This window comes from Uranotaenia lowii, chromosome 2, assembly GCF_029784155.1.
Source record: "Uranotaenia lowii strain MFRU-FL chromosome 2, ASM2978415v1, whole genome shotgun sequence".
NCBI classification, from domain to species: Eukaryota; Metazoa; Arthropoda; class Insecta; order Diptera; family Culicidae; genus Uranotaenia; species Uranotaenia lowii.
The window spans coordinates 129329074-129347277 of NC_073692.1; the positions used below are offsets into that span (position 1 = coordinate 129329074).

The 18204-nt window shown below is 38.1% G+C and overlaps 1 protein-coding gene across 1 annotated transcript in view; it reads right to left on the minus strand.

Annotated features, from left to right (window-relative positions):
- Positions 1–16764, minus strand: part of LOC129748469 (thioester-containing protein 1 allele S3-like) — a 98330-nt gene extending 81566 nt beyond the window's left edge. Inside the window, exons 1-2 of the mRNA XM_055743106.1 lie at positions 16662–16764; positions 4300–4477 (exon numbers count right to left, since the gene is read on the minus strand). Coding sequence (XP_055599081.1) covers positions 4300–4477; positions 16662–16747 — 264 coding nt within the window. The 5' untranslated portion in view covers positions 16748–16764. The remainder of the gene's footprint in view (positions 1–4299; positions 4478–16661) is intronic.
- Between the last annotated feature and the right edge of the window lie 1440 nt (positions 16765–18204).

An 18204-nucleotide genomic window follows, 5' to 3' on the forward strand; every position in this document is an offset into this window, starting at 1 on the left:
GCCTTTATCACGACGAGCCATGGTACTCTCGGTAAAGTTTGTGGAAGACGAAGTGAATGGATGTCGGATGAAACCTGGAGGATTATCGATGATCGGAGAAAGGCGAAAGTCGGAATTGAGCAGGCATGTACCGGGTCAGCCAAAGCAGCCGCCCGCTTACGATATGCGGAGCTGGAAAAGGCAGTTAAACGAGCTTGTAGACGAGACAAGAGAGCCTGGACAAACTCCCTAGCCGAAGAGGGAGAAAGAGCCGCCGCCATTGGAGATATCCGATTATTATATGATATTTCTCGCCGCCTTAGTGGTGCAAGGACTAATGCAAGAATGCCGCTGAAAAACCGAGCAGGTCAGCTGCTGACAGATCGAACAGATCAGCTCAAGCGTTGGACTGAGCATTTTGAACAACTTTTCCGAGTTACACATAGCAATTGCCAACAGAACCCGCAGCTCGAGGCGCCCAAATTAAGTCGCATTAATGGCGTCAACTCGGAAGCGCCCTGTCTGGCTGAAATAGAAGCGGAAATCAAGGACATGAAATCCAACAAAGCGCCTGGAATCGATTGCATTCCTGCTGAAATGCTCAAAGCCGACCCTGCCTTGTCAGCACAAATATTGCACCGTCTTTTCGCTGACATTTGGGATACTGCAACATTCCCGGCCGACTGGATGCAGGATATCCTCGTAAAGGTTCCAAAGAAAGGAGACCTAACAGAGTTCGGTAACTGGCGTGGCATAACTTTGATCTGTACAATCCTCAAAGTACTCTGCAAAGTGATCCTGAACAGGATCCAGGAGAAAATCGACGCTACACTCCGACGGCAACAAGCTGGATTCCGATCTGGACGATCATGTGTGGACTACATCACAACGCTACGAATAATACTAGAACAAATCAACAAATTCCAGGACTCTCTTCTGCTGGTGTTCGTTGATTTCGAAAAAGCATTTGACCGACTGAACCACGAAAACATCTGGGCTGCTCTAAGACGACGAGGGGTCTCAGAGAAACTAGTCCATCTCATCGAAGCACAGTACGAGGCATTTTCGTGCAAGGTCTTGCACGACGGTGTCTTGTCCGAACCAATCCCGGTAACTGCTGGAGTGAGACAAGGATGTATTTTGTCACCGCTGCTTTTTCTCATCGTAATGGATGAGATCTTGACTGGATCGATTGACTGTAGACCAAACCGAGGATTGCCGAGGAATCCTTCAACCATGGAGCAACTGAAAGACCTTGACCTGGCAGACGATATTGTTTTGCTCACCCAAACACAACAAGACATGCAGAGCAAACTCGACGACCTCACCGAAAGCTCCAAGGCAGCAGGTCTCAAAATCAATGTCGGAAAGACCAAGTCGATGGAAATCAATACAGAAAATCGTTCCAATTTCGTGGTAGCTGGACAACAGGTTGAGACAGTGGAGTGCTTCCAGTATCTTGATAGCCATATTACGCCTGATGGTGGTACCAAGAAGGACATCGAAACCCGGATCAGAAAAGCCCGATTTGCGTTTACGAGTCTCCGAAACATCTGGCGGTCACGCCAGATCTCTCTACGAACTAAGATCCGAATCTTCAACTCAAACGTCAAATCCGTATTGTTGTACGGGTGTGAAACTTGGTGCACATATGCGGTGACGACGCGAAAACTGCAAGTTTTTGTGAATCGCTGCCTGCGGAACATCATCCGCGCTTGGTGGTCTGGCAACTGGATCTCAAACGTTGAACTTCATCGCCGGTGTCATCAAAAGGCGCTAGAAATCGAGATTCGGGAACGTAAGTGGAGATGGATTGGGCACACGCTGCGAAGAGATGAAAACGAGATTAGCAGAGAGGCGCTTGAATGGAATCCAGATGGGTATCGAAGAAGAGGCAGGCCCAAAAGCTCGTGGTGGCGAAGTCTAGCCGCTAAAATCCGCACAGTTGACGAGAACCTTGGCTGGCAGCAAGTGAAGATGATGACAACATGATATCAAGATCGTCATCGGGGATTTTAATGCTCAGGTCGGCCAGGAAGAGGAATTCGAACCGACAATTGGAAGGTTCAGCGCGCACCGGCTGACAAACGAAAACGGCCTAAGACTCATAGATTTCACCACCTCCAAACGAATGGCAGTACGTAGTACCTTTTTCCAGCACCGTTTCCCTCTCAAGTACACCTGAAGATCACCGTACCAAACACAATCATAGATCGACCACGTTTTGATAGACAGCCACAGCCGGCACTTCTCTGAAGATGCGCCCAAAACTCCCCGTAGTGAACAACACACGAAACCGGCGCCCGCCTCGGTTAAATATCGCACGACTGAAGTAACCTGAAGTCGTGGCAGACTACGCGCAATCGATCGAAGCAGCGCTGCCGGCAGAGGGCGAGCTTGACGAAGCCCCTCTCGAGGACTGTTGGGATTCCAACAAGGCAGCCATCAATAGCGGACGGAACGACTGGTTCGACGAGGAGTGTAGGTGGATGATGGACAAAGAGAACGCCCGCGTGTCAGTAGTGCAAAGAAGCACCCGTCAAATCGTGGAAAATCACCAACAGCGGAAGAGGCAGCGAGTCCGAAAAATAACGCCGCCTGCAGAAGTAGGAGCTCGAGGAGCTGGAGCGCTGAATCATTCCCAAGAAACACGAAAGTTCTATCAGAAACTTAACGCATCCGGCAAAGGCTTCGTACCGCAAGCCAAAATGTGCCGAACAAGGACGGAGGCATCCTGACGGACAATCGTGAGATGATCAAAAGGTGGAAAAACGGCGCACATGCAGGAGACCAAGATGGTAGGGGAAGCTAGATCGCAGGCGTAGCCAACGACGAAGAGAAGCCACTCCCATCGATAAGTGAAGTTGAGGAAGCCATACGTCAGCTGAATAGCAACAAGTCGGCTGAGAAGGACGGCATCGCAGCTGAACTAATCAAAATGGGCCCGGACTAGTTGGCCGATTGCCTATACTGGTTGATGGTCCTGATCTGATACACAGAACAAATATCGGAGGAGTGGATGGAGGATCTACAAGAAGAGTGACAAATTGGACTGTGAGAACTACCGAGCGAACACTGTCCTAAATGCCGCCTACAAAGTGCTGTCTCGAATCCTACTCCGCCGCCTAACGCCACAAGCAAACCAATTCGTGGGAAGTCACCAGGCCGGTTTCATGGAGGGACTGTCCACAACGGGCCAGATCTGCATACCTTCAAAAAATTCCGTGAATACCCAGTCCCTACGTACCATCTATTCATCGTCTTCAAAGCCGCATACGTGTCGTGTCAACCGTGACGAGCTATGAAAAATCATGGACGAGAACGGCTTCTCCGGGAAGCTGCCCAGACTGATCCAGGCGACGATGGATGGGACACAGCGCTGTGTACGGATTTCGGGTGAATTGTCAAGTTCATTCGAATCGCGCGAATCCTGCATGATGTTCAACGTGGCGCCAGAAGGTGTTTTCCGACGAGCGGTGGGCGAAATGCGGGGCACGGTTTTCAACAGATCCAGTCAACTTATTTGCTTTGCCAACGACATTGATATAGTCGGCAGATCATCTGCGGCGGTGGAGGAGATCTATCACAAACTGAAACGCGAAGCAGGAAGGATCGGGTTAACGATTTATACGTTCAAGACGAAGTATAGCTCGCTTTTCCAGTAATAACAAGGTCACGATCGACGGCGACGAGCTGGAGATAGTCGAAGACTTTATCTATCTTTCCTCAGTGGTGACCACATACAATGACACCAGCCGGGAGATCCGGTGGCGAATTATCAGTGAAAGGGGTGCCTACTATAGACTCCACAAGCAACTGCGGTCGAAAAGACCTAGCTCTCACACGAAGTGTAACCTGTACATGACGCTCATTAGACCGGTTGTCCTCTACGAGCACGAGGCATAGATATTGCTCGAGGAGGACCTGCGTACACTCGGAGTATGCAAGCGACGAGTGTTAAAAACCATATTTGGCGGCGTGTAGCTGAGCGGAGTGTGGAGACGAACGATGAACCACGAGCTCGCGCGACTCTACGGCGAACCTAGTATCCAGAAGGTGGTTAAGTCTGGCCGGATACGCTGGAAAGGACATGTTTAGGCAGAACTAATTTAGGAACTCTAAACTCGTTCATTTTTGAACACATCAATTATCATGAGAATTGAACCGAAGAGGTTGTGTTTGGTGAACTGAGATCCAAACATTTTATCCCAAAAAATCTGTTTGATTTCCTATACCAGTACCCATATGTGGTGTAAAAGGACGATCGATTACTCCGAGGGTATAGTTTAAGTTAATCCTAATAATAAATCAATAAATTACCGTGAATTTCACATTTTTCGCTTGTCTGCCTTGCAAAGATATCTTATTTGTGATGTTTCGCAACATGTTTTGACCATGAAGTGTAAATTCCAGATTAACAGGCCTTGACATATAGTTAGTAGCCGCAACGACAAAGTCAGCATTCGGGAAAATCGTTCTTGATCCAATGACGGATATGCTGAAAAAAGTAAAACAAAATAGTTTTATTAGTGTTAGTTATCAATGTATTCAAATATAATAAAGCTTAAATTTAATTGATATTTAATTTAAATTTTATTTAAATTTAATTTAAATTAATTTAAATTAAATTTAAATTTAATTTAAATTTTATTTAAATTTAATTTAAATTTTATTCAATTTTTTTTTTGAAAATTTACTTAATTTCTTAATGTCCCATTTCAAAAGAACTAAGCTTTAGCAGCAAAATTCAATCTACAAATTTTAAGTTTAGTTTATCATTCTATTATCATTAAACAAGAAATTTAAATCGTTTATCATTGCGAATAATTTCAATTCGAAGAGGTTAAAAAAGATTCGTTTTACTTCAGGAATTCAAAAGCTTAGGGAGAAAATGATAAAAGAAATCAATTAAAAAAACCCGATTTAATACACTTTACAGTGGATTGTAGCCTTTCTTACAGCCTGTAAATTATATTTGGGTACATATAAAACAAAATGAACTATGAATTATGATTAATGAATTTCATACGCAACAAATCCAAAATGAATTTAGGAAATAAAGATTAAAAGTTTTTATTAGGATAAAAGTATTTTTATATAATCATAATTTTCATATAAATTAACCTTTTTGAATGACTAGATTCTGGAATATCATGTATGATTCCGTTTCTATGACATTATTATCTCACTCAATTTACTCCTATTGGAGTTACAGCATATGATATCTTCAAAATGGAAGGGGTATAAAAATTAAGAATACAATTTGAAAAAAAATGCCTGACCATGTATTTCAAATAATTCAACTTCTCAAGTAGAGGAAACATATACATTAGACTGCCCCAAATTTGTATGGGAAATTCAAAACCTGTGAAATGTTATGTGCTGCAGGCTGAAATTGATACTAGTCCTAGTACAAGATCTCATGCCAAATTTGGGCCAGATCGGATCACGGGAAGGGGTCGCTCAACGAGCCTGAAGTTTGTATGGGATTTCGAGACATTTTGTTCGGGAAAAACATGGAAAACCAGTTTTTCATCAATAACTTTGGTTCTAGTCAGCCGATTTCTTTCGAAAACGGGTTTTCTTAAAGCCTAAATTATGAACAATATTTCATCCGAAGACTGCATTTCAATTAGAGTTAAGATAAGAAAGTTATCAAGCTTCTAAAATGGGCTAACTTTTTTAAGGATGGTATTCATCACTGTTAATGAGTCGAGGCGGTCGAATATTGACGCCTCATTAACAGTGATGAATACCACCGTTAAAAAAGTTAGCCCATTTTAGAAGCTTAATAACTTTTTTATCTTAACTCTCATCGAAATGTAGTCTTCGGATGAAATATTGTTCATAACTTAGGCTTTAAGAAAACCCGTTTTCGAAAGAAATCGGCTGACGAGAACCAAAGTTATTGATGAAAAACTGGTTTTTCATGTTTTTCCCGAACAAAATGTCTCGAAATCCCATACAAACTTTAGGCTCGTTGAGCGACCCCTTCCCGTGATCCGATCTGGCCCAAATTTGGCATGAGATCTTGTACTAGGCCAAGGATCAATTTAAGCCTACAGCGCATAACTTTTTTAAAAGTCGGGTCATTTGGGGCACTCTAATATACATAGATAAAAATTATTGGATAAAATTTCAAATGCTAGAGTAAAATACGATACCAAAATGTATAAAATCGGTACAATAGATTTTGAAAATTAAAAATATTGAAAATTTTGAAAGCGTAGTATTTTTAATTTTGTTATTTTGAGATTTTTATTCTGTTTTGTTGATTTCGTCTATTTCGTTAATTTTGTTAATTTGATCATTTTTAAATTTTGTCGATAATGTCAATTTTATCAATTTTCATGATTTTGTCAGCATTGTTAGTTCAGTAAATTTTGTCAATTTAACCAATTTTCTAGATTTTGTTAATTTGTCGATTTTAACAATTTTCATGATTTTGTCAACTTTTTCAAATTTGAAAATTCTGTCAATTTTGTCAAATTTGTCAATTTTGTCAAATTTGTCAATTTTGTCAAATTTGTCAATTTGGTCAGTTTTGTTAATTTTGTCAGTTTTATCAAATAGGTCAATTTTGGCAATCTTGTCAATGTTGTCAATTTTGACAGCTTTGCCAATTTTGTCAATTAAGTGTATTTCGTCGATTTTGTCATTGTCAATTTGGCCAATTTTCTCAATTTTGTCAATTTTCTTTGATTCTGTCAAGTTTGTCAAGTTTGTCAATTTGTCAACCTTGTAAATTTGGTAAATTTGGTCAATTGGGTAAATTTTGTGACTTTCGCCAGTCAATTTTGTCCATTTTGTAAATATAGTGATTTTTGTCGATTTTGTCTTTGTCAATTTTGTGAATTTTGACAATTTGGTCATTTTGGTCAAATTGGTTAATTTTGTCGATTTTTGTCAGTTTTATCAATCTTGTAAATTTTGTCAATTCAGTGAATTTTGTCGATTTTGTCATCGTTAATTTAGTAATTTTTTTCAATTTTGTCAGTTTTATCCATCTTGTCAATTTTGTCAATTCAGTGAATTTTGTCGATTTTGTCATAGTTATAAATATTATCAATTTTTATGATTTTTTCAGATAAGTGAATTTTGTCAAATCAATGAATTAAGCCAATTTTGTAAATTTCGTCAATTTGGTCAATTTGGTCAATTTTGTCAATTTTGTCGATTTTTGTCAGTTTTATCAATCTTGACAATTTTGTCAATTTAGTGAATTTTGTCGATTTTGTTATCGTTAATTTAGTCATTTTTTCAATTTTGTCGATATTGTCAGTTTTATCAATCTTGTCAATTTTGTCAATTTAATGAATTTTGTCGATTTTTGTCATCTCTTTTGTCAATTTTGTTATTTTTGTCAATTTTGTAAATTTTTTCAATTTTGTTAATTTTGTTAGTTTTATCAATCTTGTCAATTTTGTCAATTCAGTGAATTTTGTCCATTTTGTCATAGTCAATTCTGCCAATTTTCTCGATTTTGTCAATTTTATAAATTTGATAAATTTTATGATTTTTTCAACTAAGTGAATTTTGTCAAATCAATAAATTATGTCAAGTTTGTCAATTTCGTCAATTTAGGTAAATTGGTCTATTTAGTCAATTTTTTTCAATTTTGTCCATTTTGTCAATTTTGTCATTTTTTTTATTTGGTCAACCTGGCGAAAATGGTTAATTCGGAGTTCTTTCCTGTTTCTTCAACTTTGTCAATAATGATTATTAGCTTTTTAGCATTAAATGCATGTTCCAAAAAAAAAAATCCCAAATGCTTCAAACTCTACTATGGAGGGCTTGGTGGCGCTACTGTTTGGTTGTCATCTTCCATTGCCTTCAGCAAGTGAAAGTTCAGATTGACCTCCAAGCCGTCATCGTTTTTCTCTAGACACCAACCCCAACAACAACAATGCAACGTTAGATCTGAAGAGAGGAAGAGAAAAGGGAACAAAAAAACAAGCCCGAGAGCTTAAAGCTCGAGAGGATTCAGTAGCATTTGTCTTATTGGATTTAATTTGCTTCCACGGGCGAAATACTCTCCTGTCGTTGCTGCTTAAGAAAAAGCATCGTAAGCACGAACGGCACGTGAGAAGATGAGAGGATGTGCTTACATCGCCCGCGTACCCTTGTTGTTTTCCCCTTCTCAGAGCAATCTGTGCCTGAATATAATGTTGGGCGAAGCTACTATCGCTTTCGTACCATGCAGTGTGGGCATGACGTACTCATCAACGACTTCATTAATTTCGGGGTCGTGTCGTACCCCTTGGTGAAAACCATTTTTATGTTTAATAATTCGGAGCTTCGGTTCCGAAATTTTTGGAATGGTTCGGTTGCTAACTGAATCATTAATATGAAAAAATTAAAAGATTGGTCGGGAAAATTTTAGTTGTCGTCTTCCTCCCACACGGTTTCTGGCATGATGACATCGAACCTGAGTGGGAGTGAAGCCTGTCTGTTCTCCCTTCCATGACGTCACGTATAATTTGACATCATATATACGATTATCTTGATTTTAGTGATTGCTGGTTGTGGCTAGCAAGCCAAATTGACACGTTTTTTGGAGTGATGATTTTTGATATTTACTATGAAAAAACTTTTTTTCAAACTATTTTGTATTTTTTTCTTTCATTTATAGGTTGAAGAAGAAAAAAAACAAATTTTTCAATATAAAAATCATTTTTATTGTACTGCTCAGTTTCACAAAAACGTCGAGAACAAAGTTTACAAAAATTCACACAAATACACACAAATACACAGACATCATCAGAACTCGTCGAGCTGATTAGATAGGTACCTATAAAGGTATATCTAAGACCCATAATTAATGATCTCCCAAATCGACCGATAACTATACCTTTCTGTAAGAAAGGCAAAAAGGTCATTCGCATTCACATATTCATAAATATTTTAAAATGTAAATTGAAAAGATGATCATTTAATTCAGATAAGATATTGAAATGTATTTCATGTAACAGATCACGATAAATAAAATGTAATAAGAAAATTTTCTTTAAGTAAAACAAATTTGAAACATAAAAAAATCTCGTAATTTCAACCATGAAAGCTGACGAAGCTCACTGCAAATAGTGATGTGCCATGCCTGCAAACATGTTAAACGAAATTTTGAAGAATTTTTTTTTGAGTTTTGGAAAACAGGCTTTTGATTTTAAATTGCGCAGGAAATTCATGGAGGGACGGTCAACAGCGGACCAGATATTCACATTACGGCAAATCCTAAAAAAAATGCCGGGAACACCAAGTCCCTACGCACCATCTATTCATCGACTTCAAAGCCGCATACGACACGATCGACCGTAACGAGCTATGGAAAATCATGGACGAGAACGGCTTTTCCGGGAAGCTGATCAGACTGATAAGGGCGACGATGGATGGAACGCAGTGCTGTGTGCGGATTTCGGGTGAATTGTCGAGTTCATTCGAATCGCGCAGGGGGCTTCGACAAGGTCATGGTCTATCTTGCATGATGTTCAACGTGGTGCTAGAAGGTGTTATTCGACGAGCGGTGGGCGAAATGCGGGGCACGATTTTCAACATATCCAGTCAACTTATTTGCTTTGCCGATGACATTGATATAGTCGGCAGAACATCTGCAACGGTGGAGGAGATCTACCGCAAACTGAAACGCGAAGCAGGAAGGATTGGATTGATGATCAATACGTCCAAGACGAAGTACATGCTGGCCTGCGGATCCGAGACCGACCGAACCCGCTTGTCCAGTAATAACAAGGTCACGATCGACGGCGACGAGCTGGAGATAGTCGAAGACTTTGTCTATCTCGGCTCACGGGTGACCGCAGACAATGACACCAGCCGTGAGATCCGGAGGCGAATTATCAGCGGAAGTCGTGCCTACTATGGACTCCACAAGCAACTGCGGTCGAGAAGACTTAGCCCTCGCACGAAGTGTAACCTGTACATGACGCTCATTAGACCGGTTGTTCTCTACGGGCACGAGACATGGATATTGCTCGAGGAGGACCTGCGTACACTCGGAGTATTCGAGCGACGAGTGTTAAGAACCATCTTTGGCGGCGTACAGGAGAACGGAGTGTGGAGGCGAAGGATGAACCACGAGCTCGCGCGACTCTACGGCGAACCCAGTATCCAGAAGGTGGTGAAGGCTGGCCGGATACGCTGGGCGGGACATGTTGCGAGAATGCAAAGGACGACTGTCCTGCAAAACAGGTGTTCGCTACGAATCCGGTAGGAACAAGACGAGCGGGGGCGCAACGAGCGAGGTGGTTAGACCAAGTGGAGCGTGATCTGGCGAACGTGGGGTGCCCGAGGAATTGGAGAACGGTTGCCATGGACCGAGCGAATTATTGGAATTATGTTCGTCAAGTTATGTCGTGAGACGGTATACTATGTAAATAAAATAAATCTTTGGTGCACTTTTCTTGGTGTTAATCAAAAAAGGACATAACAGTGTTTGGGATTTTGGATGGAGTTCAAAAAAATAAGAACTACCTAATAAATTCTCTCGATAATTTTTGCCCCCGGGTGTAAGAACTACAATTCACATTTCTTCGAAAATAATTAAAGGTGATTACAGGGAAATGGAATAGGCAAAAAATATCTGCGAAACGAAAAACAACGCACTGATCCACTTTCATTAAGATGGAAGCTCAAAGATTATAGTCCTCGATAAATAAGCCACTGTTCCTATCCACCCCACGTGGGGGGTGAATAAAATAGTTGTTTCAAATTGATAGTAACAAATCCGAATTACTTTTTTTATTGAGTTTTGTTTAGGTCCACCTTACATAATTTGATAAAAATATTACGAAATTGTCCGAAAATTGTCCCGATTAACCCCATTTTATTATTATCATAAATTATGATTTACCGTCTTCTAACACGAAAATTATTTTTGTGCAAATTCAATGGATTTTAATTTCACTCGTTTCAATGCTATGTTTCATTACACATTGTTTAGTTTCACATGGCGCATATTTTGATAAGGGGTCCACCGATAGCATGAAAAAAATGCATACTTTCTTAGGGCTTTAGTTTTTTGGACAAAGTTGTTTAAATTTGAAAAAAAAAATTACAGATCATTCTCCGGCATTGCTAAAAATTGTGTACGTAACTCTTTTCAAAGGTCGATTTCTTCATTATCCGTCGTGATTATTGCATTTTACTTGGTTCACTTCACACTGAATAACATGAATAGCTGGTTTTCTTGTCCCGCACATTAGAGACCCAAATTTCTTACAGTTGGGGATTTTTTTTTATTATCTGACAATTTGCGCCGGGGGTCTTCAGATTTTCCTCAAAATTTAAAATTTGGTTCATTTTTGCGTCTTAAAAACACATGTATTTTTTCAGATTTCAAACATTTTTATTTTTTGAGTTAGCTTCGGTTAGATTTTTTTGTAAATAAAAAATAACCATTTTTCAAAACTACATTACTCTGTTGTTTCTCAACGGAAATTATAAAATAGCACATCAAAATGCATTAAAATTTTATCAGCTTTCCAAATAGAATAGTTGATAAAAATTAAATAATGACCTTCAACATGAAAAGTTGTAAATAAACTTTAAATGGCGTCTAAAAGTACCGTCTGCACCACCGAATATATTGCAAAAAATACCATTGTGTAGCTCGATTCATGATGCAACTTTCATCTGAAGACACCAAAGTGGGCCATTAATACCTTGAAGAGTTATGAAAGAAATAATGACAATAAATCTCTTTTTTTGCATCGAAAACAAACAATGGTGGAACAACTGCACTCACATATGGAAATATGCACTTCTAACAACATGGAAACAAAAGAACTTACCAAAGCAGGTAAAAAACACTACTTTTTCGTGCTTTGTAGAATGTTTGCAGCAAAACAGACTTTAAATTTCAATCAAAATTCTGAGTATCGTATTGTTTAAGTGATATAACTAATAATGGGAAAGTTGCTTTTACAACCTGGTCATATACTATATAACTTATTAATTTTTCGATCAAAGATCATTGTGAAGCATAATCAATGCCAATAGTAGAAGGTTCAGTCCCTGTGTTTGGGATCACAAAAATGTGAATATAGACGTGCTTTACATAGTTTTTATATCGGGAGCTAAGCACTGGACACCAAAATCCTTTCCCATTGATCAAAAAAGTATGAGAAAGTGGCACAAATCAAGAAATAATCAAAGAGCTCAGTATGACCAGCCCAGGCTGTAAAATGATGAAAATATGATACTTTTACCGTATTCGTTTTCTACATTCGCCCAGTTTTGAGGTTTACCATACTAGAACGAAAATAATTCGTCGTCAGTGTTTTGCTACCTCGATCGCTCACACACAAATCTTCAGTGTTTCACCGTTCATTTTAATTCAAATCTGGGGAATTACGGATGCAAAACTTAACTTCTAAAAATGACAGTAAAATGTGCATAACTTGTTGTGACCTGGTGCAAAACTGGGTATAAACGAATACGTTATTAGATTTTTGGATATAACATGAAGTCGGTTAAGCTGCAACAATCTACCGCCCCTTCTTTCATAACAGTCCCATATACAAAAATAAGCAAGCGAGACAATCAGCTTTTTCTGTTTTGGAATATATTTTTAAATTGTGACCACCACTTTCAGCATAAACGAAAATCGTTTCTAGGTTGTCATAATAAATCGTTAGGCCTGAAATTTTCGAAATTGGGTTATTGGTAAGGTCGAGAGCACCATTTTTATTCATTATGGGACTGTTAATCGACCATATTTGAAACCTTTTTCGAATCTACTAGCATAACAGTCCCATACAAAATATATTTTTCTCACCAAGCTACTTTCTAAGACTTAAATTTGATCATTTTTGAACTTCTAAATGCAATAGTCAGATAAAGAAACATACTTTAGCAAAAAAATATCATGAATTCCACATTGTAAGTTGAATCTTTTTAGGACTTTTGATTGCATCCGATAGTTTTTCGCTCAGGAAGTCATTCCTAAGAAAGTCAGACCTGCCTTCGAAAACTAGTGTGCATCATTCGACATCAAGTGAGTTAAAAAAATGTTTAAATGATTCAAAGCAATAAACCAAAGACTATTTCACCGAAAGAAACATTGAAAAGTAACCAAATCCGTGGTATTTCACATATGGGACTGTTATTCAGGTATATTTCATATAGAACAGCCACGAATTGATATTTTTTTCGGAATTTCTAGAACAAAACCTCTTTTTTTGTCTTTTATGTTGAAGCCTTATATGTTGACCTAAAATGACGAAAATTCATATGGGACTGTTATGCGAGTAAGGGCAGTCTGAAAAGGACGAAAAAATAGTGTTTTTTTACCAGCTTTGATAAGTTCTTTTGTTTCCATGTTGTTAGAAGTGCATATCTCCATATATATGTGAGTGCAGTTGTTCGACCATTGTTTGTTTTCGATGCAAAAAAAGAGATTTATTGTCATTATTTCTTTCATAACTCTTCAAGGTGTTAATGGCCCACTTTGGTGTCTTCAGATGAAAGTTGCATCATGAATCGAGCTACACAATGGTATTTTTTGCAATATATTCGGTGGTGCAGACGGAACTTTTAGACGCCATTTAAAGTTTATTTACAACTTTTCATGTTGAAGGTCATTATTTAATTTTTTTCAACTATTCTATTTGGAAAGCTGATAAAATTCCAATGCATTTTGATATGCTATTTTATAATTTCCGTTGAGAAACAACAGAGTAATGTAGTTTTGAAAAATGGTTATTTTTTATTTACAAAAAAATCTAACCGAAGCTAACTTAAAAAATAAAAATGTTAGATATCTGAAAAAATACATGTGTTTTTAAGTCGCAAAAATGAACCAAATTTTCAATTTTGGGGAAAATCTGAAGACCCCCGGCGCAAACCCGTCAGATAATAAAAAAAAACCCCCAGTTATGAACACAAAATGAGTTCATATTTCCGTTCAACCTTTTTTCACCAGTTAATTGGTCTAAGCATGGCTCATTAGACTGGCCCATAACAAAAAAAATCCTTATATTCCACGCGGCACCCCCGAGGTTGGTGCCTTTAGGTGAAAAAATGACTTACTGAAGGTTTCACACGCTCATTTTTTTCTAACCATTTTTTACTTTTTTTCAACCATTTTATGATATTTCTCGAAGAACTTCGAAAATTGTTGTTTTTTAACCAAGATCAATTGCTGAATTTTAACCATTTCTGGAGTTCCAAACGAAATCGCAGAAAATGGTTAAATTCAATGGAGAAAAAGTTTTGCGGCTATTGTTTTCTATACTATCGAAAGTGTTGGCACATTTGCCAGCGCATCAAATATTCGGTTTTGATCATTTTACGGCTTCTCAATCTGCCCCCGTATGCCGAACAAATTCACAATCGAGGAACTGGAAGAAGATCCGAGTGGCCATCAGATCCGGGGGAACAAATTTGAATACCGGTAAGGAAAAAATAAATTCCAATAACATAACCCTGAATATCAGTTTTTTAACCTGTAGGTGGCACAGTCCAATCAAATTACAAACCAGCAGTGGAAAAGTGCTGTTCCGCAATCGAGATGGTACAGGAAGTGGAACAGACCACGGGCCAAAAAATAGAACGGTCCTATATAGTTCTATTCCGAATTATGTGCTTAGAAATTGGGTTCCAGAAAAGGTAAGGAGGCAATTCTACAGTTAATCTTTTTTCTGGTCTTATATTCAAATACCATTCTATATTCCAGATAACACTCGTTTAGATGAAGAAACGTCAGCTACGAATGGATGGATCTTCTCCGTGAACAGCCAGGAGCTGTTCCGGACAATTTTCAGTGAAAGTGAATTTGAATTGAGCGTTGATTTTTTTTCTTTCCGACAACCGGATCGGCTTGATGGTCACATTCAAGAAGTCATTCTGAACTGCCGGAACAAAAAATAACAGGGGTTTCTTTACAGTTTCGTCGGCATTTTTCATAAATGGAGGTTTCATAGTGAGCCGGATACAAGGAAAACTATTTCAACCGGAGATTTGATTTACTGCCCTTCAATTTGTTGTTAGCAATTTATTATGTATTCAACATATTTTATCAAACTAATAAATTTGATGACATTCCGATTTGAAATTTATTGAAAAACTTCTGCTTTATTCCTTAAAAATTGAACAATGTTCCCTTCTTTGCGAAAACGGTTAATTTTCAACCATGATTCAGCTTCTAGAAAACGTTTGAAAAATAACCATAATGCTGGTTCTCTTTCAAATCTCATTTTATGAGTTTTCACTGAAAAGTCATAAAATGACTTGATCCACAAAACTGCCCTTATGGTTATTTTTCAAACATAAATGGTTCAATGTGGCCCAGCGTGCAGATCATTTGGCAGAAGCACGCGCTGGCGCAAAGGACTTGACATTTGTATGGAGATTTTCGGCAAAATGTATGAAAAATCGACACACTTTAACTCTCTGTGTTCTAAAATATGTTTCCAGTATCCTAGAGAGCTCAGAACTTCAGGAATTGTAGTTCAAACAAAGACAAATAAGTCTGTAGAAGATTGTGACGCGATACGAGATGACTGGGATGAGTTATCCGCAATTTTTTCTTTGATATATCGTGAACAGTGTATGGGCTAATAATCGCACTAACTTGATCGCATCGTCACACAATGAAAATAACGAATAGAAAGTTTGTGTCCTCGGTAACACTGATCAAATCAGCTGCGCTGTAGTCAACTTTCAATCTGTTATACTCATTGTGTGACAATGCGATCAAGTTATAACCAAGGGGCTGAAGTAAGCAAACATTTCCGTACCAAGTTTTCAGTCAAGAAACCCGCAGGAAGAAGAAAATTGAAACGAGTGAAACACGTATATGGGCAACATGGCCGTCTTCATTGCAACAATTTTAACCATAAGCAATTTTTTAATAATCCTTAAAATGATATCTGCGGCTCTGGAATGTCAATCAAAGGGATCTTTGGTAACATTAATAAATTATGGTTGGGCACAAAATGCAGAGTTTTCAGGATAATCCTTGTTAAAATTGATTCAAAATCTGCAGTATGCCAACAACAGATAAGTTTGGCAACCAAAATGTTACCCTATTTCAAGTCTGTTATGGGGTGAAGTGTTTAATTTCGGGAACCACACTGACGTTCTGGTACCAAAAATTTGGTATGGTGCGTTTGTATGCGATTTGACAGCTGGTTCAGTCCTCTGGTTATAACAAATAATCCACCTATAGGTACACCGTTCACGATATATCGACGAAATACGAAAAAAATCACACATCCAAATGCAAATAACTCATCACAGTCAACTCGTATCGCTTCACAATCTTCTACAAACTTGTTTGTCATTGTTTGAACTACATTTCCTGAAACTTTGGGCTTTCTAGCATACTGGAAACATATTTTGAAACACAAAGAGTGAAAGTATGTCGATTTTTTGTATGTATGGATTTCGATCCATACAATTTTCAAGTCCTTTGCGCCAGCGCGTGCTTCTGCCAAATGACCTGAAACTTTCGGAAAATCATTTTTCCACCTAAATACATCAATCTAGGGGGTGTCGCGTTGAAAAACTGTTGTAAAAATCATCCCATACAAATTTGGGCCAGTCTAATGGCTCATGTATCCTTTTTTCATTACAATTTTCTCAGGGTGCGGTATTTTTTTATGATTTTCTTTTCAAATAAACTTAGTGGGCTTAAGAAAGAAGTTGAACGAGTTTTGGAAACATACTGATTACTTGTCCTAGGTACAGCTGCCAGACAACCACTTATCAACAAAAATGGGAAAACCCAAGTATTCGGCAACTTCGTTATCATCTTTTTTGGGTTTTCCAACAAGGCTCACAGTGCTAAATTTAACACCACTATCACTATCACTACACTTTTTTTCGAAGATGTGTCCGATCCAACCAACGGCTGAAACTGAACTGGTGGGACACCAGCTTCTAATAAGCTATTTTATAAGCTACTCCGCTGATTCCGTACAATCTCCTATTCAACCATAATTATGTATTCCGAAGAGAAGTTGTTCAAACAGAGGATAGTAAAATAAGTGGCTTTTTGTTCAATACAGTCTCACTTACATCCAAAAGTTTTGCGAAAAATTAAATCAGTCAACATGGAGGACCCCTTTCTTTTACCCAAAATTAGAAATTTTCTTCACTATCCTTTGCATATTTTTGACAGTCTATGTATATAGGGGAGATAAGGGCATAACGAGCAACCGGGGCAATTTCCTTTTTTCTACAAAAGTACATATTTTCTGAAATAAATTTCGTACTTCCTATAGTATTGATTTTCATCACCAAAAAAGAAATCTCCTGGTCATCTTCATTAACATTCATCATCATTAACATTCATAAGTATGATGCAAAATGATGAAACATATATTTGAGGCCAAATTCTTGTTTCATCATTTCACGTCATTTTTAAGAAGAAAGTAAGTAGTTTGATAAAGAGTTACAGCTCAAATATCAAATTCCTTAACGCTAGAGGAGCATCTCTTAAAACCCCCTTTTAAAACCTTTGAAAACCTTTGGAATTCTGGAAAACTCCTTAAAATGCAGTTATCTATTCAAATAATTCGTAGAAGCATTATTATTCACTTTGACACAGTAAATTTTGAAAAATAATCTTGTTTTTGTTGAAAAACTCAGGTGATGCTATTCTTATTTCGCACCCTTTTTTCACATTTTTGGTCCTCAACGCCAATTGCTACGTCCAAAAAAGTAAACTCATGCTTGATTTATCCGTTAAGCAATTCAGAACAAACTGTGGAAGAATTTTTTTGTATTTTTCAAGCATTGATATTTTAACAAGCAAAACACATAGTGGTGCTATTCTTATTTCGCTCACTGTATGAATCAAGACAAATCAAAGGGATACGACGGAGGTGGGCTACATTCTCCTTATTTTGATTGCATAGACTTTTTGATTTAGTCTAAATATATAAAAATTAATGTTTGTCTGTTTGTCTGTTCCCTATAGACTCGGAAACTACTGAACCAATCATTGTAAAAATTGGTATATAAGGGTTTTTGGGGCCGGAGATGGTTCCTAAAATACTTTCAAACGGCTCCGACTTGAAGCAAGGGGGGCTTCCATACGAAATTAGTAAAAATAAGACGTAGTTCGAACAATTTTCAGAAACAACAGAAACAATCAATGTGAAATTTGGTGTGTAGCCGTTTTAAAGACTGGGAATGGTTTTCAAAATACTTTCAACCCCTTCCGAATCCATAAAGGGGGGCTCTTATACAAAATTAACAACAATT